Here is a 22,174-nt window from a genome sequence, read left to right on the forward strand (position 1 = left end):
GGTAACTAACATGTGACTTGCGTGTGGAGAGAGCGAAAATGTGTACAATTACTTCTATATCATTTTTCCTTTGGTCCCCACTGGACACATGTCAGTTAATCATGGCTTCTCATATTTTCTCGTTTTGTTTTTGTTTTTAAAATAACTCAATTGATTATTATAAGACAAATTGAATTTTATTAAACCCAATTTAATATATTGCCCAATCATAAAACTAAGAATTTGATCTTAATTAAGATAGTCTATTTCTTTTACTTATTATAAGACAAATTGGATTACTAAACCCAACTTAATATCATTGCCCAATAATAATCCTAAGAGAATGTTCTCGATGGTGGTCCGAAATTTTAAAAAATTTACTCTCGTTGGATAACTGTTAAAAATCACCAGTGAAATATTCTCAGTTGAGATTCTTATCGACCAATTACGTTAAGTTAAGATTATTAAAATCCAATTTGTGTTATTATAATTTTTTACACTAAAACAACAACCCTAACTGTCTATATATACTTAACAAACATCTTGTAAAACAAGTTAACATATTCTAAGAAACTAAGGTGTTGTTTGCTTTTTAGAGATAAAATGTTCGCATTCTGTTGACCATATCTGCAGACATCTGTAGAAGAAGAGTTTGACTAAACCTCTAAAGTTTGCAAAAGGAACACTGTTTGTTTTTTAACATCTATAAATTGTAAAAATAAACTTGTGGTAGTGTGCGAATGGTGGTAGTGGCTGGTGGTGGTGGACGGTGGAAGTGGTAGGGGACGGTGATGGTGGACGATGGTGGAAGACGGTGGTAGTAGGTAGTGGACGATGGTGGTGGCGGACAGTGGGTGGTTGTGGTGGTGGTGGACGGTGGTGGTAAACGGTTGACGATGGTTGTGGGTGATGGTGGTGTGGACGGTGGTGGATAGTGAGTGTTGGTAGGGGATGGTGTTTAACCCTCTGCAGACCTTAGAAGATCCGTAACGTCCAACTTTTGTTAAGCATTTAATAACAAAAAGTTTTGTTAATAGTTGTGTGTCGTTAAATTAATCATGTGTTACGTATTTGAGAGTTGGAAGTGGGAGTGAGCGGTGGGACCATGAAACCCCTATATATATAGACCGACCACTTCTTTTCTTTCTTTCCTTTCCTCTCAAAACACACAAACACCCACACACTCAAGAAACACACACCCACTCTCTCTCAAGACCCGAATCCATTCTGAGATTAAATTAAGGAAGAGTTTGGTGATTCAAGTGCCTTCAACTGACAAGAATCACGTTCAGATCCTCGAGTTGTCAAGATCTGAACTCGAACCCGCAAGCAAAAGGTGGGTTTTAGTTTAAAATGGTTAGTTTTATGGTTAGAATCGGCATGCAAACAAATATAATGATAGATCGGGTTATGAAATGTAAGAAAAATATAAACTTGGTAAGTTATAACCTCTCGGGTGCACTTTGTGATAAAAAGGTGGTGTTTAGACTTTGAGAGATGGGTTCAGGATCAGGTGCATGGGGTCAGAATGTGTCAAAAATTAGGAAAGAGTAAAATCAGGTCCTGAGGAAGAGCCACGAAGTAAAATGGTAAAAAAACGAAGAAAGGAAGGCATTTCGCTTCGCTCAGCCTTGAGAAGCGAAACAGGCATTTCGCTTCGCTCAGCCTTGAGAAGCGAAGCAGGCATTTCGCTTCGCTCAGCCATGCGAAGCGAAACGCTTCCATGCGAAGCGAAACAATTTCATGCGAAGCAAAACGCTTCCATGCGAAGCGAAATGCTTTCATGCGAAGCGAAATTCTTCCATGCGAAATTTTATAAAATTCAGTTTCTGATGCATTTTTGTTAAAGGACTGTTAATGAAAATAAAATTTTTCCGAGCTGACCTGTCAGCTCAACCCTTGCCAGGGGCGCTGCCCCCTTGGACCCTGCTAGGGGCTGCCGCCCCTAGACCCCGCTACCAGGGGCGCTACCCCCGGACCCCCGTTAGTTGAGAGTGTCATTGACTTAGATATAAGAGGTAGTGGTAATGGATATTTGACACTCGTAATGCGTTATACAGTTAGCCGCACACAGCAAAAGAAGGGCATTACTATTAACGGCGAGAGAAACCGACTTCAGGTGAGTTTCTAGCCCCTTTATCCGTTATGTTTTTGGGGCTGTGTGCATACTCCTTTGTGATAGTTTTTAATACACTTAACTTCGGTGGTAAGTGTATGATATGTGTATGTTATATGTATGACTAAGTATTGAATGTTATTATGGAATGTTTATACGAATGAATATGTACATATACGTATATACATGACCAGAAGATATGTAAAGTATTGAATGAAAATGAATGTATGATCGAGTGACGTGACAGGTATGGTTATTGGGACAAAGGGACCAGACCCTAATAATATCTGAGACAGAAGGGACCAGACCCTGATAATATCTGAGACAGAAGGGACCAGACCCTGATAATATCTGAGACATAAGGGACCAGACCCTAATAATATCTGTGATTGTAGAGATAGAATAGCCTATGGTAAACCATAAGGCTTTATGAAAGAAAGTATGTAAGCGCGTGTGCATGTATATAAAGTTTGTATGAAAGAAGTAAGAGTAAGTAAGGTATGAATACGTATCTTCGGATGCGTATGAGTAAGGATATGAATGTATTGTATGTTACTTGATTAACTAGAACTCACTCAGCGTAGCTGACTTTTAGTATGCACGCAGGCAAATAGGTTGAGGCAGCTGGCTTAAAGAGGGACACATGCATGGACTGAAGAGACTGACATCCATGATGAAGTGTTATGACTGTTTTAATTAAGTACTTATGAAAAGACAATTGTATGTTAAGACAAGAATGAATGTTTTGTAATGTGATGTTTGAAGTTTTTAATTATTCCGCGAAGTTTTAGTTTACTCTGATTTTAGAACTATGTTTGTGAGTAAATCCAACACCAAAGTAGGGTTACCGGGAACGGGGCCTCACAAGATCTTAAAAGCGGATGGACCAAGTTTGTATCAAGAAGAGTTCGCGCAAACGTTTTTAATGACGCGCATACATTTTTTAATGAACCGTATTAGAAAAAACAAACAGTCTGCATATGACAATGTCGACACGTGTTCTGCGTGGCGCAGACAAAAGAAAGTCTTTTTCAGACCTTTTTAGAGAAAAAACACCACCCAATAATATTCAATGTTATCAAACTAATGAAACATACCAAAAAAAACATACTCAAAACACTTTTTTAAAGATTTTTACATATATCCTTTCCTTAATCATTGTAATTACATATTTACCCAATGTTAAAATATAATTATATTGTTGTTGGCAAACATTTAAATAAATTAGGTCCTCATCCATTATTGTTATCAATAACATGTTCGAAAACGCTTTCCGTGGGTGCTAAAAATTGGTGTGACGAGTTTAACTGGTTTTTAAAACTGTGTGTAAACTCCGGCAACACAGAGACCTTTTATATTCTTGGAATTGTGAGTATTATATAATTAATTTGTGATGAAATCCGTAACGTACCAGAAAATACTAATATCGAAAACGAGTGAAACCATACACCGAATACCCCGGAAAATACTGATACCGAAAACAAGTAAAACCGTATACTGAATACTGTACCGATTGAAAATACAAAAACTGAAAACATGAAGAACAAGTACCGCCGTACCGGTACCATTGAAAATACCGTACCGGTAATCGGTACCGTATTCGGTATTTTCAATCGATATCGATACTCGTTTTCATTCATTTGGTTTCGATATTTTAAACCGGTATAGAATTTAATTTACGATGATGTTATGACAAATATGTACTATTTTGGATTACAGAATTCTTTGATGCAAGTCATAGATTAATAACTCATTCAACTTTTCGTAAGAATCACATCACCTATCGAAAGAGTTATGTTTTAGTTGCAAGTATCACTAGAATGAAAGAACAAAGAATCTATGGAATCAAGTTTACTAATGGAAGTCTCACTAGAATGAAAGAACAAAGAATCAATGGAATCAAGTTTACTAATGGAAGTCTCACTTAGTTTATTTTAAGTTCTTTTTTTATGCTTTCTAACTATTAAAATGTTTAACTTCAATTAGATTCAATAGGGTTTGATATGTTCGTCTTAACACCAACTCGGTTTTGGTTGAAATTGGGAAGATATGTAATTGATGTGGTTTAGGAAGGGGATATACGTAAATAGTTCTTTAGTTATTTCATCTGAGGAAATTGTCTTCTAATTAGTTATTTTTAATAAAATAAATAAATATTTAATATCGTGATTTAAAAAAGAGAAATATGTAAATTAACTTTAGTGGTTGGATAAATAATTAATAAAGAAAATTAAGAAAAATATATATGTAAATTCCCTTTTTAAAATGGAGCATTTACATATGTCCTCTCCCTAAGAGCATCCTTAGCCCATTCCATATATTTTTCCCTATGATTTAGTTAAAAAACACTATTTCATAAATTTATCACTCATTCTTCAAAAATCTTTCACATTCTATTCCCTATTTATATCCATAAATTCTTTTATTATTTTTTTCTCTTTTGTCTTGTTATATAGTAAATAGTGATTGGGAGATAGTTGATATATTACATGGTATGGATCAAAAGTGAGTCCTTATATTTAGGTTTTTACTTTAGTTGCCATATAATTCATCTATATAATAGGGAATGGATTAGAGAGGTGATTTTGATGGTTTTCTCAAAATTTACCCTAAATTATATGGGTTTGACAACTTTAAGGAATGGGTTGGGAATGCTCTAACTTCCTTTATTATATATTTCCCCAATGCTAAACTTTAAATTACATATATTCCCTTTCTAAACCATATATATTACATATCTCCTTATTTCATTAAAATTAGTTTACTAAATGACTATTTTACCCTTAATGAACTAATTTACATATACCCCTTTTTAATAGTAACAATTACATATATCCCAAATTTAAACCCAACCCGAGTCGGTTTTAACACAAACATATGCATATTATAACAAGATCAATTAGTGCTTGCAATCTCCATAAAAAATCGTCAGAAAAAGTAGACATACTAGACAAAAAAATTGACAGAAAAAGAACCCAATGTATGGACGCTACTGTGACCCAACGCCGGAATAATGGAAGCCGCCGATATTTGTAAATTACTGAGGGATGGAACGCTCAATGAATGGAAGCCGATGCCGTTGTTTCGGTCAGATGTTTGGTTTTTTCATTAGGGTATTTTAAACTGAAAAGGGTAATTGCATATAAGAGGGGTAATATGTAAATAAATGTTTAGCTTTTAGGATATATGTAATAATGAAAGTTAGGAAGGAGATATATGTAAAAATCCATTTTGAAAACTCAATTCGAAAATAACTTTCAGTATTTACGAAAAGCCACCTTTCAGTAAACAAGTTTCCAAGTAAAACTCTTTAAAAAGAAGCTAAAAAACAAACGTCCACAACAACGTAATATCTTCTTTTTTGGAACAGCATATTCCCTTGTTTGTGCGAAAACACGAATGGCAGGTCGAACATTCCCGGAGATGCCGACACCGTCGTCTCTGCTGTCGGCATATGCTTCAATGTCAACCTCAATCATGCTCTTCCGTACAATGTTCGACCAGTTCTTCCCTAGACAACTCCGCCGATATGTCGTCAACGCGGTCCGGTTCTACTGGAAACCGAAATCCTCCAAACTCACTCTCGTCCTCGAAGAGAAAGACGGCATGGCGCCGAATCACATGTTCGACGCTGCCGAAGCCTTCCTTTGTTCCAGAATCAACCCTGATTCCGAACGACTCAGGTAATTGATTCCTTTATGAATTGTTATATATATCAAAAAACTGTAAGATATGATATAAATAGCTATCTGATGATAATAGATACTGTTATTAATAACAGGATCACAAAATCCGCTAAGGAAACCCAAATCAATGTTAAATTTGCGGAATCCGAGTCGATAAAGGACTCGTTCCAAGGGATTCAGGTGAAGTGGACGTACGTCCGGCAGCCGCCACAGCAACGACAAGGCGGCGGCCACGGCCACGGAGACGACTTTGACTTCGGCGGTGGAAAGAGTGGCTCTGGCAGCGGCTTTTCGCCGGAGAGGAAGTATATAGAGCTGAAGTTTGATAAAAAATACAAAGACATAATAGTAAGATCCTACTTGCCATGGGTAGTTACAAGATCAGAAGAACTCCAGAACCAAAAGAAAGTGGTGAAGCTGCATAACCTGCAATCGTACGGGGGCGGTACCGGCGGATACAAGGAGTCCGTGAATCTGGACCATCCGTCAACGTTCGACACCCTGGCGATGGATCCGGACATGAAGAAGGCGATAATTGATGATTTGAATTTGTTTTTGAAAAGGAAGGAGTTTTATAAGAGAGTCGGGAAGGCGTGGAAGAGAGGGTACCTGCTGTACGGTCCGCCTGGGACCGGGAAATCGAGCTTGATAGCCGCCATGGCTAATTATTTGAAGTTTGATATCTTTGACTTACAGTTGACCCAGGTTGGAGGTGACTCTAGTTTGAAGAAACTCATGTTAAGAACAACGAATCGCTCTATACTTGTGATTGAAGATATTGATTGTAGCATACAGTTGCCGGATCGGAATGTTCCCGCCAAATTTCCGGAAGCTAAGCACGGTCGTGATCCCATGGTTAGTTTTTTATCATTTCAATCTTTTATAGCTTCAATATTTCGAGTCAAATTGAGCCTGAGCTAGAGCTTGGCTCGTTTAATTTACGAGAGCTCGGATCCTTTCCGTTCCATTCCTAATATCGTGGCTGGCCCACTTGAGAGTAGCGAGCTCGATTTAGACTTTGCTTATTAGCTAATTTATACTTGTTTAATTATTTTGTTTTATTTATTAAATAATTAATATGTATTAAACATCAGTTTTTATATATTTTTACTAAAAACTTTTTGTTTCATTGTCTAAACGAGTCGGAGTTAAATTAGGCTCAAGTTTGGCTAGTTTCGAGCTCTATTTTTAAATCTCAAGTGTGGCTCGTGTTAGTTATTAAGCTCAAACTCGGCTCGAACTCGGTTTATTTCTAATTTACTAATTTGTTTGTTTATATTTGTAAGTCTTGTATATTATTTATGAATTATATTATTGTATAACAATATATTATTATATTTAATAATATATTATTTGGTTGTTTTTATCATAATTTTATATATTATAATATTTGCTATATAAAATATACATTTAATTAATTAAATATAAATTTGATAAATAAAAGGCTTGTTAATAATGAGCTTATTGTTATGCTCGAGCTCGTATAAACTTTGTATGATTTGAGATTTTAGCTAGTCAATCTCAAGTGGCTAACGGACGGTTTGACTCATTTACACTCGTCCCCCCATTGTGTAATTTTGTTTCAAATTTGAATTTTTTTGCAGTTCTCTTTATCGGGGCTTTTGAATTTCATAGATGGGTTATGGTCTTGTTGTGGGGACGAACGAATAATAATATTCACGACAAACCATAAAGAAAGACTTGATCCGGCATTGCTCCGACCAGGGCGGATGGATGTGCATATTCACATGTCGTATTTGACCGTAGATGGGTTTCAGACACTAGCGGCGAACTACCTTAATATTCATGACCACCATTGGCGGTTTAAAGAAATTAATGAACTGATCAAATGTAAGAAGGTTACACCGGCTGAGGTGGCAGAAGAACTCATGAAATCTGATGATGTGGATGTTGTGTTGGAAGGGGTTGTGAAATTTTTAAAAAGAAAGAAGATAGAAGATGATGAAGAAGATGAACTTCATGAAACTAAGAAGGCTAAAATTATATCATGATTTAAGAATCAGGTGTTTTGTTGTTCTAGTTGCAACCTTGGATTTATTCCTTTTTTAAATGACATATATTTAACAAAATGTTTTCACTTTATGCTATATTAGTTAGGGCCGCCCTAGGGGTGAGTAACGGACCCAACAATCTCTCACACTAAACCGGACCGGTAACATGTGGGTTGGGTCGGGATTTCACGGGTACTCAGGTTTTATAAGTATGAGAATGCCATGGGCATGTGGAGAATGCCAACTAGGCCAAACAATCTTATCTTACTAATATATTAAAGTAAAATAATTCTTTATATGTCTTTATTTTAGTCTATTCATATAGGATTCCATGTAATCACATTTTCATATCAATAATTTTTATATATTCACAATTATTTTTAATCCACTAAATTAAAATCAACATTCCAATTTAATTCAATTAATTCTTCAATTAAATATATTCATTCAAATTAATGTAAGTAACTCCATGATTAAGTCTATTTATTCCAATTAATAACCACCTTGTCAAATGTATGTCTTTCTTTTTAAGTTTCTGTTTTATTTAAATCTATTTATTCAAATTAATGCAATTAACTCCATCATGATTAAATCTATTTATTCTAATTAATAACCACATTGTCAATGATTTAATTTACTCTCAAGGAAAGAAGAAGAGCCGGTGAATAGTGATCAAACCGAATGTTCTTTAAGTTTTATTTATTTATTTATTTATTTATTAAGAAATGGCATGAAATATGCTATAAAGATATAGATATCTCTGAAAATTATTTATAAAAAATATTCTAAAAGAAAAAAGAAAAAACGTTCTTTAGAACAATTAGGAACATTTAAAAAAAATTAAATAATGTTGTTTACAAAGAGATTTTCGAAAACTTAATGTGATAGAGTTTAAAGCTGGTATGTATTTGTAAACTTAGTTTTCAATTAATATTACAAAATCTTTTACTAATATGTGTGTTTTATATTTTTTCAGGTCTAATGGTTCATTTATGTTATGTTATTTCTTATTCATTGCATTGTTTATTTATAAAGTATTTTCTTTTTATGTTATAGACATAGTTTAACATCTTTTGTAACATCTGAGGGTAAAAAACTAACGCCAAATATTTGTGTTGGCTGAATACGTAGTTTATATTTTATATTGTTTGTTAATATGTTTTCCACCCGTGTGTAACAACGGGTTATTATCCTAGTTGAACACCAAAGTAGTTCTTTTTTATGTTTCTTTTAATACGCAACTAGTATGCAATCAATCCTCTCGTGTTGCCTAGGGAACTCGACAATTGCCCTAAAAAGTTTAAACACAGATACAAGCAAATAACAATGCCTATCACTTCGACACAACAGAAAAAAGTTAATCTAAATATAAAAAGAACTTGGTCAGTATCGGTTTGGCTTATTACGATATCAATCTGGTGCTAGCTTACGATATAAAAATAGATACCCTATTGCGAATACGACTTCGTTTTTAACGAAACTTATATACTTTATTGCATATACACATCCTTTTTAACCGCATGACATTGATAAAAACAAACACGTCGTAACGACATACAAAAAGAATTTAAAAATTCCATATGAAGAAAAAGAAATAAGCCTGCAAAGTTAATCTTTATTTTTGAGAATGAGGTGTAATTTCAGATTTGATTAAAATCTTTATTTTTAGAGCAAATTTATTATCTATACTCTAGTCATCTTGACCAGTTTGCTCAAAGATATTTGTAGAACTAACATAATATGCCAATTGCATTCGTTATTCACCTACGAAATGCCCCACATATGCAACAAACTTATATTCATTCGTCCGTATAGTTAAAATCTATTTAATAACCATGGAAACACTTATTTAAAGATTTACCACAATAAAAGATGTATACATCACTAACTCATGAAGTGCATTTGTAGTTGGTAAAGTATGCATGTTATTTTAAAAGCTTATATAGTAGTATAATAAATATTATTAGAGGAAAGTGAATATAATCTTAGATGTAAACCATCAAAATAATGTAGTTTTGATGGAATATTTTAAAAGAGTAGAGTGTTAAAATCGTCCCTTAGGTTTGATCAATAATGCGACTTTCGTCTAAAAAAGTTTTTTTTTGCATCTAGACCATCGAGGTTTCTCATTTCTTGTCACTAATGTTCAAATTATTAACTCCGTTAAAAATCATCGTCAACTCAGGGGTATATTTGTCTTTTTATCTTCTTTATTATCTTTTATTATTCAAAATAATAATAATAATAATAATAATAATAATAATTTACTAATAATAAGAGCATTCTCATCCAACCCATTATATTATGTGAGGGGTGTTTTTATAATTTAAAGAGTGATTCAGGATGTTGTGAGTGAATATTTTTTATATTTTAAAAAAAGTAATGATTTTTCTGTAAATATGAAAAGTTACTGTTCATCTTCTATAATTTTTTAATATATTTTGAAAGTGGTTGTGAGTGAAGGAAAGAGAAAATGTATAAAAGGTATTATTTAATTGAAATAGAGAGAGAAAATAAAGTAAGTTTTAATGTAATTTTTGATTTGGAGATAGGGAGTGGGATAAGAATAATCTTCATCACATCCGCACCACCATCAGTCTCCTCCCCCTGCCTCTACACATCCATTTCCACCATACCACACTCCTTCAATCTACCTTAATTGATCGAAACTATTTGGGAGTTGACTGAAGCAGGTTATGCAGACAATCCTTTGATTCAATTGCTCCATATGCTTGTTTCCTCCGCCATTTCAGAAACCGATTTAGTGGTTGCAGGTTGAAGTGATGGTGGTGCTGAGGAGTGGCGGTGGCGTTACGATGCTAATTTGAGGCCGGAGTAGCAGGTGTGCGCCAGCGGCGATGGTGAATTGAAGGAGGCCGATTTTTTCAGCTCTGATTTTCCGTCGACACCGACAACTATTAAAGATCTCTGATTTTCTGGTGTAGTACTCTTGACAATTTGGTCGATTGGTTCGAAACGACGTGTTATTCACCGGATATTGAGGTGTTTTAGATACTGGCGGTTCAGATGGTGGCGTGACGGTGGTTCAAATGGTCGCAGTGGCCTGATTTTTTTGGGTGTTGGAGGGTGGCCGGAGTGGTTGGTGTGGTAGATGATGAATCGATGAAGATGATGAACAAGGGTGTGGTGGATGTCTAGTGGTTAAAAAATAATAGAAGAGTTAAATAAAATGAAAAGACCGTTTTACCCCTGACTTGTCGTTAAAAATCTAACGAAATTAGTGATTTAGATGTAATTAGCAAAAAATGAGAAACCTCGATGATTCAGTTGCACAAATAAACTTTTTGGATGAAAATCGAATAATTGGTCAAACCTTAAAGACGATTTTGGTACTTTACTCTTTCTACAATAAAGAGAGTTTATGTTTTCTTACAAAAATTTGTCAAATTTTGAATAAACCATAAATTTATAAATTCAACATTTTGCATATTTAAAATATGACCCTAGAATAAATAAATGTATTAGCAAGAAGACCTTAGAATCTTAAATATATTAGTAAGAAGTGAGTGGCTAGGAAATCACTTTCACTATCTTCGTTCAAATTGAAAAACAATGGAAGAAATAAAAACCAAATCGTCTTACGGCTAGTTTTAGAATGAAACAGTACGTAGAAACCAATTCAATTGAAAACTAAGAATAGTTTTGTGATTTAGGAATTCAATTTCTACGGCTGTACTACACTCACTACTCTAATCTTGTTTTCATTCCCTATGATAAATTAAGAATTAGGGTTTTACTCTATATTCGCTTTATTAATAGAGAGGAAGGAGAATTAAGAAAAAAAAAGTCAGCTTTTTAAAATTATTTCATCAAGGTTTAGCATGTAAGGTTAAATGTTTAAAAACCCCATATTCAATTTCTCTTATTATTATCTACTTAATTAAAGATATAGATCCACTTAACCAAGTTAAAATACAAATTATGACAACTTTAACTAATTTACTTGATCCAATAAAAGAATATGTATATAATCAAAACAGATAACAACTTTCGATAAAGGATAACTATTAGGATCAGATGAAAAAAAACTTGCGACAAGCTGTAACTTATATCACAGCCGAGTGAAATCTGTTTACATTGCCTAAAAACACAAAATGACCAGCCTGCAATGACAATAGTCAAACCTAAGTCAATATGCTTGCTTACCACATGACCATATGTCAAAACCCACATTTTAAAGATGTACGTCTAGGACTCCGATGGCTTCAGAGGAAACAATCATGTTTTTTCGTGCATCTACCGCCCGTTGATAACAAACCCAATCCTGAATGCCATAAATAAAGGTTGTTAATGCTTTCCACATAGAATCTCTACAAATATTATTTATTTACTTGTATGAATATACAAAATAGATATTATTCTTGAAAGAACTATAATTATGTAATCAAACCTTTGTAGTCGAGAAATTTTGGCAAATGCACCAAATGAAAAGATGCAATTCAAGCAAAGTTCTACACTTAGTCTTTGCAACCAAATTGTGATATGTGTAATCTTCACAAAAATCATTAAAAATCATAAAAATCTAAGGTTGGTAATTAAATCTCGATATGGTAATTTGTATAGGTCAATTTATGTTTGTTAGTTTACGTTTGCTTTAAGTTGGTTCGTTAATATATTCATTTAAAACTTTTTGGCCCGTTGCAACTTAGTCTAAATTTAATAACTTTTTAGGCCAAACACATTCTTCTTCACATTACTTTTAAATGGTTTTAGCAAAACTATGTTCATTCATCTATGTTTATGGAACCATTCATTTAAAATGTTAAAGAACGATTATAAACGAACACGAATATTTTTATTTTCTTAACGAACGATCACTAACATAAAATAACCAAAACTGGTCAAAAAGTCAAATCATGAGAGCAACAAAAACACAATTGCCGGTGCTGGTTGAACCATATTATAAATTTCATTTATATGTGCCATAAGTCTTTTGACCAGATAAATTATATTTTTTTTAAACTAACTGGTAGTTAGTAATAGTTGCAAATGGTAGAAGTGTTGGGTTTCAGTGGTGATCAGTCAACAGTTTAACATTTAAACCCGGTTTTAATTATAGTGTCATAATTATTATGTTATCATGAACGCAGTGAAATAATAAACGAGTAATAATCACTTTATGGAACCTTACAGGATCTGGTTACAAACAATAGGAGTACGATACGAAACCAACCCAAATAAATATAAATCTAAATGACAATATTTAATTTTACCTCGGTTAACAATTAACTGGTTCAGACACCGAGGGCTAACGTACTTCGATAGGTGACCAAACGAGACTCGACAGTGGCGGTGCAAGAAAGCAGTGACATCGGCGATAGTTAGTGGCGGAGGCGGCGAGAGAGAGAGATAGATATGATATATATATATATATATAGAGAGAGAGAGAGAGATATTGGTGGCTAGGGTTTTGTCAATCTCTTGTCTCTAAACAATGGTTAGGTTAACTAATAAATAAGTTAAACCTAACAGGGCCACCAAGCCCATATCAAACTCAAAACCCAGTCCATCTATTTTCATCTCGTTAATAATCTGTAAATCCCGGTTAACCAGTTTAAGTGAGTTTTATGCTTGTTACCTAAGGTGTAACTCTCACGGGTCATATCTCGTTCAGCCGCGTTGACTTAACCGAACCGGTCCATAAAATCCAACAGTCTCCCACTTGGACGGTTTCTGGTTAAGTTCCTCAACGCTGACAGGCAGCGGTGCTCTAGCTACACATGGCTGACCCCAACAAGTTATGACATTTTAAAGTTATTAACCAAAACATCTTGGAACACACTATTGCAAGATAATGAGCTTATGGTAATCATTGTCATCTATCATTTATGTATAAGACATCAATTGAACTATGAGACATGGATCAGATTCAATCTCATATGGCTTTCAATCATTATTGTTCTCAATCTAGAATCAAAATGGTCCAATCAAACACACAGTAAGTTTGGGTGAGGCCTCACACTTCACCAGTTTGAATTAACGAGGGCGCCATGATTTCTAGCTGTTACATATCATGTAAGAGTACAGAATCTAATCTTGATTACATAAAACTCCCACTAAACTTCCGAATATTCACAACTAATGCCTTTATAGCCGGCTGTCAGGACCACATCTAGTGCAAAACCTATGTAGGTTGACAAGAACAAACCAGATCTAATAACTCTAGGCTACTTGAATATCCCGGCGGAATCAGTATATTCAAAGGTTGGGAATAAATGTTTGAACGATAATAGATAATCAGTAAAGAATATACAAGACAAAGACAAAGATTCACTATATTAAATGATCGTTTAAGGAACAGGGATTTAATGCATGGAATGTCTAGGGTTTCGTGACGGCGGCGGTACGAGGTTACACAAAGAGAATATTCGCTCAGGTGATTGTGCTCTCGTATTCAGCAAAAGGTCCGTCCTTATAATGTAAACCTAGGACTCTATTTATAGGCCCAGACATTTCTTCTTCTAGAAACCCTAATGATTACATAATGAATGACATAAATAAATACAAGTGTAAACAAGTCTTCGAGTATGATATATCCTTGTCGAGCAGACTTAATGCACAGCATGCTCGATACAAGTCTTCGAGCATACTTTACATAGAATATTTTCAGATAGAAAATATTCTCCTCCAGCAGACTTCAATCTTCATGACAAATCCTTGCTTTGCTCGAATAAGTCCTACGAGCAAGCATGTTCTTCTATATCTCTTCAATCCTGCCTTGTGACTTATTGAGAACAATCTTCAGCATACTCGGGTGTGAAGCTTGCTCGGGACTGAACCATGCTTGAAGTCTATACTTAGAACATTTGAGATCTTTCTTTATTGTATCCATGCTCAACCCACCAATGTGCTCGGAACACTTGGTTTAAGCTGGATAGATCAAGTTGTTTGCTCGATTGGCACTCCATACTCGATGAAGAACATCCTTGCTAGATGAAGTGTAGCTTGCTCGAAGCCTTCAACACTTAGAAGAAATTCCAGAAGATAGTCTTATAAGCATAAGACATCATGCTCGAGGTAGTAAGACCATGCTCGAATGTCCAAGCTTGCTCGAAGTCCATACTTAGCCATTTCTTTGAGGAGGTTGAGAAGATTCCAATCTTCCTTGTAAAATTCCGACTCAAAAATCTCCCCTAGATTGGAACAACCTCAGATGCACTAAAACATACCTGCATATAGTTACAAATGTATCAATTTCTAAAGATAGTCAATTTAAGAAATGGTCATTACATTGCATAATCAGAATTTTGCCTCTTGGGCATTACACATCGAGAGATAGGGTAGCAACCCCCCCCCATCCCGAAGTGACGAAGATGAAAAGTGCTTTTGCTAACTCTTTCTCGTCTTCAAAAAAGTATCCGTGAAGATGCGGAGTACCAACGGCTAGACGGTAAGACCCCGTGCACCTTTACTATAGCTTAGTCTAAACGCTCTTTCCAGCCTTTGGTTTGGCTAGGTACTACTAACTATCAGAAAGTTCGAAAAGAGGCATTCTTTTAAGAAAGAGATCCGAAATATTCATAGGTCATATCAAAGATTTTCTTGCAGCGAGGCAAGCTAGCGACTCTCCTAGTAGCGAAGGAAAGGGACATTCGGGAAGCGACTAGTCGCTTCAGGCGAAGCTTCTAGAAGGCCGATCTCTACATAGAGAGATCCATATACCAGTCATGAGCGAGAGCGAAACCTAGAGAGGCGCAGGGCAGGATCCAAGAGCTTAGAAAGGGTCAGGAAAGGAGCAGAGAAGGGGTTGGATTTCACCTATGATCAGATCAGTGGGCAACCATAGTTTACTTTTTTCGTAGTGTTGTTAACGTTGTTGAAAGCTCATTACTTATTACATATCAAATCAAATTACAAAAATAAAAAACGAAATACACAAAAGATAAACAAGGAACAATCAAATCATCCTTAGAGCTCCCATCCTTGCTATCCATTCACTGTCTCCTTTCAGCTTCGATCATCTTTTCATATATGACAGCTGCGAATGTTTGTTGAAACATTTCTAACTCCACACCATCCTCAGAAGCTAAAGGTACACTTATATCAATAATGTCTTGAAGATCTTGGACGTATATAAACTCCAACTCCTCATCATGTTCAACGATAGCTATGGTTCTTCCTTCAGAGTTTCTCAGTGATACTGAATCACTTTGCCTGTTGTATCTGAGATGAGCAATTTGTCCATCTTGTTGCACTTAAGATTTAGGCACTTCCATTTCTCTTCTCATGACCAGGCTTTCCCTTAATGTTCTCCTGATTGAGCTTGAGCCGCTGACTTTCTGTGGTTTCTTTCTCTTTGATTCCTAAAGAGAGAGTTCTGATAGTTTTACATCACTGATTCTTCTCTTTCTCCTCTCTCTTTCGGTTGCTGTATATGATTCTTTTTGTTTTTGATCAAGCAGGGGGAATCCTTTATCAGCTTGTTCTTTCAAATATTTGGAGAGATCATTTCGTTGTTGGCCAACCTTTCTGTTTCTGTATTGATTATCATGTAGTTCTAGCTGACCCATCTTCTCCAATTGTTCTCTTGTAAAGTTCCTGAAATCACTTCTGAATATAATGTGTGTTTCTTGTCCATCTTCAGTTATGACCCTCAGGGTTCTTGATCTTATGTCAAAGTACAAATGTGTGGGCAGATTTAGATTTCTCGGTTGAGTTTCTTGCCTTACAACTTCAGATCTAACAACAAGTCTACTAGACCTTGTTGTAGAGGGTTTCTTTCCATGTTTCTTTTCAGATTCATCAAATATTCTCTTAATATCTTCTCCCTCTTTTAGGATCAAATCTCCAATCCTGGCACCTCTCCCGCACAGTACACTGGTCATGTCTGCTTTTGTTGTTCAATGATTGTCTTGCTTGGCTGATCAGTTACCCCTTCAGTCATCATTCTTTCTCTTCTTTCCTTCTCTTCCAGAATCTTTTTCTCTTCTTCTAAGTACATCCTCTGCTGTCTATGATATATCTCTAATAGTTCTTCATGAGGCAGATTGTCAAATTCAGACTCCTTCATTCCCTTTCCAACAAAATGTCTTTCAAAGTTTGCACCCTTTGTGGGTCATTGAACTATTCAGTAGCTTCATCCTTTCTTTTCTCTGCCTCTAGCTTCTCCTTCTCCTGCTTTTCTCTCTTTTCTCTCTCTTTCAGCTTGCGTTTCAATTTTCTCCCGCTTGTGTGATTCTTTTACCATTTTAACTTTTCTGAGCAATTCTTCTTTGGATAAGTTTTTAATGGAATCATAATTATATCCATGTACTTCCAAGAATTTTATTTCTTTGTGCTTCCTCTTCAGCTCTTCATAATCTTTCTTGCCTTGTTCTTCTTTCCTCCTCACTTCTTTCACGTATTGAGCAGTGTCATCAACCAATGCTTGTCTATATATTCTGCCAAATTCACTGAATGGTTGACGGTTTAGATAGGAAGGCACATGACCAGCTCGCAGTAGGAAGGCTCTTTGTGTTTCTCTCATTCTCCATTCCTCTGCAGCCTTTGATCTCCCTTCTCTAGTCATATGATTAATATGTCTCTGTTCGTACCCCAGACTTAGGAGATATGCATTATCTTCCTTTTCTTTCTTTTCATTCTTTTCTTTCCTTTCTTTAGTCTCCTTTGCCTTCAATTCTGCTAATTGTTCAATTTCGTTTTCAGTCATATTTTTCAACTTTTCAAACTCATACCCATATTGTAAAAGAAAGATGATCTTTGGATCAGTTTTCAATCTGTCCTCATCTTCTTCAACTTCTATATTTTCATCCAGATCATGTAAAGCTTCTATCATAGGTTCTTCAATTTCTACAACCTTTGGCTTCTCCCTTCTTATATACACCTTCTTGGTTGTTTTCTGCCTTTTGGCACTAGGAGTCTCTGTCTTTGAAGTTTTTTTTTCTCTTTTCAGACTCTTTGGCCGCAGGCTCTTCTACTTCAACAGGTTCTGTCACCACTGGATCAACCAAGTTCTCTGTCTGAGGTTCATCAAAAATTTCTTCCACCCTTAGTTCTGAGACATTTTCTGTTTGTGGCTCACTACTTTTCTTTTGTATTTCTCTTTGAAGTTCTTGTGTTTTCTTTGTAGCAGCAACCACATCAGGTGCATGTCTCTCAGGATTTTGTAGAATGTTGTTACAGATTCTCATTACTACCAACTTTGTAAGTAGCCCGAAACTAAGTCCTTCAGTCTTCTCATGTTGCTCTTGTATTGCCGGACTTGATTCAGTTTGGGCTTGTTCAGTTTAATTTTTCTTGAGTTCCTCCATCGCTGCCCCTATGCTTTCATCAGCCATCTTTTTCATTCTGTCATCTTCCTCTTCTTTCTTTTTCAAATTAATCATTGTTTCCAGCACTTCTTGAGGTATTTCTTCTTCAGCTTCTTCAACTGCCATCTTAGTAGTTATAATTTCCTTGACAGTCTTGACTGATTCTGCTTCAGCTACATCTGGGTCAATAACTTCATCTCTCTTTAATATTTCATCACCAGATGTTATTTTTGGAGCAACTTTGGGGTGTAAGTCTTCATCAGAGTGAGCAACCCCCTTTCCCTTCATTTTTCTCTTTTCCATTTGTTCAGGGGTCTCCTATTCTATTTAAATCTCCCCCTCTTCAAATGCTTATCTCCTGTTTACATTTTCATCCACTTCTTTCTCATCATACTCTTCATTGATCAAATTTAACGCATTAGATGTTTTCATTTCATCATTCTCACTGCTTAATTCATCATAAGTCTTGCCAGTTATATCAAGAGTGTCTGCTTCTTTATAATTCTCCCCCTGTTTTGGTGCATCTGAGATCTTCTTAACCTCAGACTGCTCCAAGGTTTGGATTTTCTTCAAAGCTTGTAGCAGAGCCTCTTCCAAAGCCTTGTTCTTGGCTTCTAAGAATGCGTTTCTTTGCTTTAGCATTATGTTCTCAAACTCCAAATTAGCATTCTCTGCAAGTAGATCTTCATTAACATAAGTTGGAGAGGATGAGGGTGTTTCTTGGGCAGGTTTGATTTCAAGGTCAGATTCAGGTTGGGTTGAGGAAGTTTCAGGTGATGGAGGTTTATATGTTTCAGTTTGTCTTTGAATGTCTTGTACAATTAGTGTGGATGTAGCTTGAACTGGTTCTTTTATAGGTGATGTTGGAGGTGTAGGAATTGATGTATCCTGTTGTGGTTCAGGGCTGGATACAAAGGGTTCAGTGTTGGCTGGGGATGATTGAACTGAATCTTGAGCTGGTTCTAAGCCAGGTAGGATATGTCATTTTGGTCTTCAATTGGATCAGGAGATTTAGGTGGTGTGATCTTGTGATTATTTTCAGTTACATTTGAGATCACAATAGAAATAAAAACATCATCATCTATCTGCTCATTTGCTGCTCCACTAGTTCCCACAACTGGTTCTTCATTTGTTTCTTCAACATGAACCTCAACATTTTCAACATGCACTTCTGGTTCCAGATTTACAAATATCACCATTTCATGTCCAAAGGGTTCAACAACTTCTTCTGCATTACTCACTTCCACATCAATCTCTGCTTCATGACCAATTTGTGCAAAAACTGGTCCAATTACCTCCTATTCTGCCTGTGGCACAACAACCACAATATCATCTCCTGCACCATCATCACCATCATCATCATTGTCATCATCATTCTCCTCTGATTCTTCATCACTTTCACTTGACTCATCATCACTTTGCTCTGGTGAAGGAGGTACTTCCATAATCTCAATATCTGCATTCAATAACCAAGGGAGAATATCCCATTCCACATTCTCATTAAACATACTCCTTGCTCCTTTTATTCTTTTGTAGATATTTGGATCCTGCAAAGGTAGATGTTCTCCAGCTAGGTTTAGACCTTGCAGTGCTCTGTTAATCAATATCTGTATGAACTGTGGATACATCAAGAACTTCTCATGATCCAAACCATTAAAAATGAATCTTGAAAAGTTGAATGGCTGGTTGAATAATATTGCAACTGTCATTGTGGCCGGTTCTCTACTCAATAGAGTCCAGGTTCCCCTCCTCGGTGATTAAGACTGAATAACATGGTGGATCAGAAATCTGTACATCAATGGGAAAATTCCTTTTTGAAATTGACATTCGTGTATTCCACCCTTATATCCCAGCATCTCTTGAAAGATCCTTAATAAACTTTGAGAGGAATATAAGAGTTGCACTTGATGATTGTCATTTAGTTGTAGTGCTTCTCTAATGGATGCCTCCGTAACTTCAATGTCTTGTCCAAGGACGGATGCTTCAATCCTCCTTCCATTCACATCATCCATGTACTCAGCTGAACCCCAGAAATCAGTGATGTGATTTCTATATATGATTGGCTTCTTTGTTAGCGCTACTCGAATATTGGAGTTATTTAGGAAGTTGATTATAAATTCCAACTCTCTGTTTTCATCATCCACCACCAAACGGGCGCACATGTTGTGCTTAGGTTTGAACTTCATCGCCATTAGTTCTTCAAAATGAAAGAAATTGTCAGTATCCGTAATAGCAGAGTAATAGCAGTTAGTAGTTAAAGAAGAAAGTCATCTTCAGTATCATGCTCCGTAACAATTTGCGAACCTGCACAATTTAAGTAAAACAGTTAGTAACGAGTCAATAGAAACCCTAATTCCGAAACTCGGAGATACGATAATCGATATCTTACCAAGTTGGAAACAGAGTTAATGGCTATAATCGAACAAGTATTCAATCAAAATCGAGTGTATTGGTAGAGCAGGGGAGGCACGAGCAAAGGGTTTTTGGTTATGAGAGGGAAAAAGTGTTAGGAAAATTTTCTAAGTCCCCTTTTTATACCTAACGCTTGGGTAATACAACCCAGATTTGTCGTTTAGTACACGCCAGATGTCATTTAATTTGAAATAAATGAAAAACCTTTGCTTGAGCATACAACCAAAAACAGTTGTCTCCCTTTGTGCTCGAATACCCTTTTCAAAGCATGCTGGACTTATATTTACTAGAAAATGGTAAAGTATATAATAGTCATTAAAAGGTTTGCTCGAAACCAAGTATACTCGAGAGAAAGACTTAGATTAAATTTCAGTCTTTGAAACATTTTGAAACTGTGCTCGAGACTTTGCCTTAACAAGAATTTCAATTTTAGTCAACACATAAAGAAACACACATGCTTGATTATAAATCCATACTCGACAGCATCACAAACACTTAACACAATCAATTCAAGTAAGATAATCAGTATGCTTGAGAACACTTAGACAAATTTTCAAACACAACAAACTTCTCATGTGCTTGACATACTTAGAAAAATAATCAGTCAGCCAAACGTACTCGAAGCACATTCAAATCATCAACTCTACTCGAACATACTTAGTAAAATCTATCATATCATAACATTGTGCCCGAAAATCAAATTCATGTTCAAATGCAAGAATCTATGCTCGAAAGACTTAGAAAAGTTCTCAACACATATCTTTATGCTCGGAGAGTAACAAGAATCAATCCTAAGCATAGATTCATGCTCTAAGCACTTTGAGAGCAATTCTACCTCTAGAATGTCACACCCCAAAAACCATAATATAACAGCGGAAGACTTAATCAAGTAATTTGGGCGGTGACAGATGCCGTTTAGCCATCAGTATTTAAGCACAACATATTCACATACAAGTTGGACTTTTATTCATTATAAAATGTCATAAAGTACACGTGTCAGAGTACCCGTTTCGTTTAAAATAGAAGTCCAACATTCAAGTATTACACACTTGTTTTTCCCACATCATCTCCACGAAGCCTCCGGTTTTCATTTACCTAAAAACACGTTTAGAATAATTTTTTCAACACAGAGGTTGGTGAGTTCTCAATTTAAAAAGCCATGATGTAACAGCTTTCGGCTTTTACATCAATTATTTCTTCATTTTAATCAATGGGAATACCATCATTAACTTTTGTATTTCACTTCACATTTATTTCATTGAAACAAAAGTTTTCTTTGTTTAATTATTCCCATAAACACCACTTCGTCCATACGGACCGACGTCATTTCATTACCTTGCCTTTACTAGACCAAGGTCTACTTTCGTTTTATACACGAAAGTTATTCAAATTTTCACACCGGTCCTCGCTTTACCACGAGAGACCATTTGGCCCCCCTTTCACATTAGAAACGAAAGTGCATAAAATTTAACACACCGGTCCTCGCTTTACCACGAGAGACCACATGGCCCCCCTTTCGCTATAGAAGCGAAAGTGCACAAAATTCAACATTTTATTTAACAAGTGTGATAGTTATAAACTATATAGGAATATAACAAATGTATGACTTCCTTAAATCTATAATCAAAGCGTACAACAATCGAAATATTTATCATTTACCCCACCGGCGCGACTGGTGATGATAGGGCGTCACCCTGA

At 35.7% G+C, this 22,174-nt stretch overlaps 1 protein-coding gene across 1 annotated transcript; it reads left to right on the forward strand.

Annotated features, from left to right (window-relative positions):
• The first annotated feature begins 5,493 nt into the window (after positions 1–5,493).
• Positions 5,494–7,809, forward strand: LOC143609594 (AAA-ATPase At2g18193-like). Its single transcript, XM_077084303.1, has 3 exons — positions 5,494–5,778; positions 5,877–6,636; positions 7,386–7,809. Exons 1-3 carry the CDS (start codon positions 5,495–5,497, stop codon positions 7,791–7,793), a joined length of 1,452 nt encoding a protein of 483 aa, XP_076940418.1. The 5' UTR covers position 5,494; the 3' UTR covers positions 7,794–7,809.
• Positions 7,810–22,174: the final 14,365 nt, after the last annotated feature.

This window comes from Bidens hawaiensis, unplaced genomic scaffold, assembly GCF_021521415.1.
Source record: "Bidens hawaiensis isolate Kalapana, Puna unplaced genomic scaffold, B.hawaiensis_p1.1 tig00005081_1, whole genome shotgun sequence".
NCBI classification, from domain to species: domain Eukaryota; kingdom Viridiplantae; phylum Streptophyta; class Magnoliopsida; order Asterales; family Asteraceae; genus Bidens; species Bidens hawaiensis.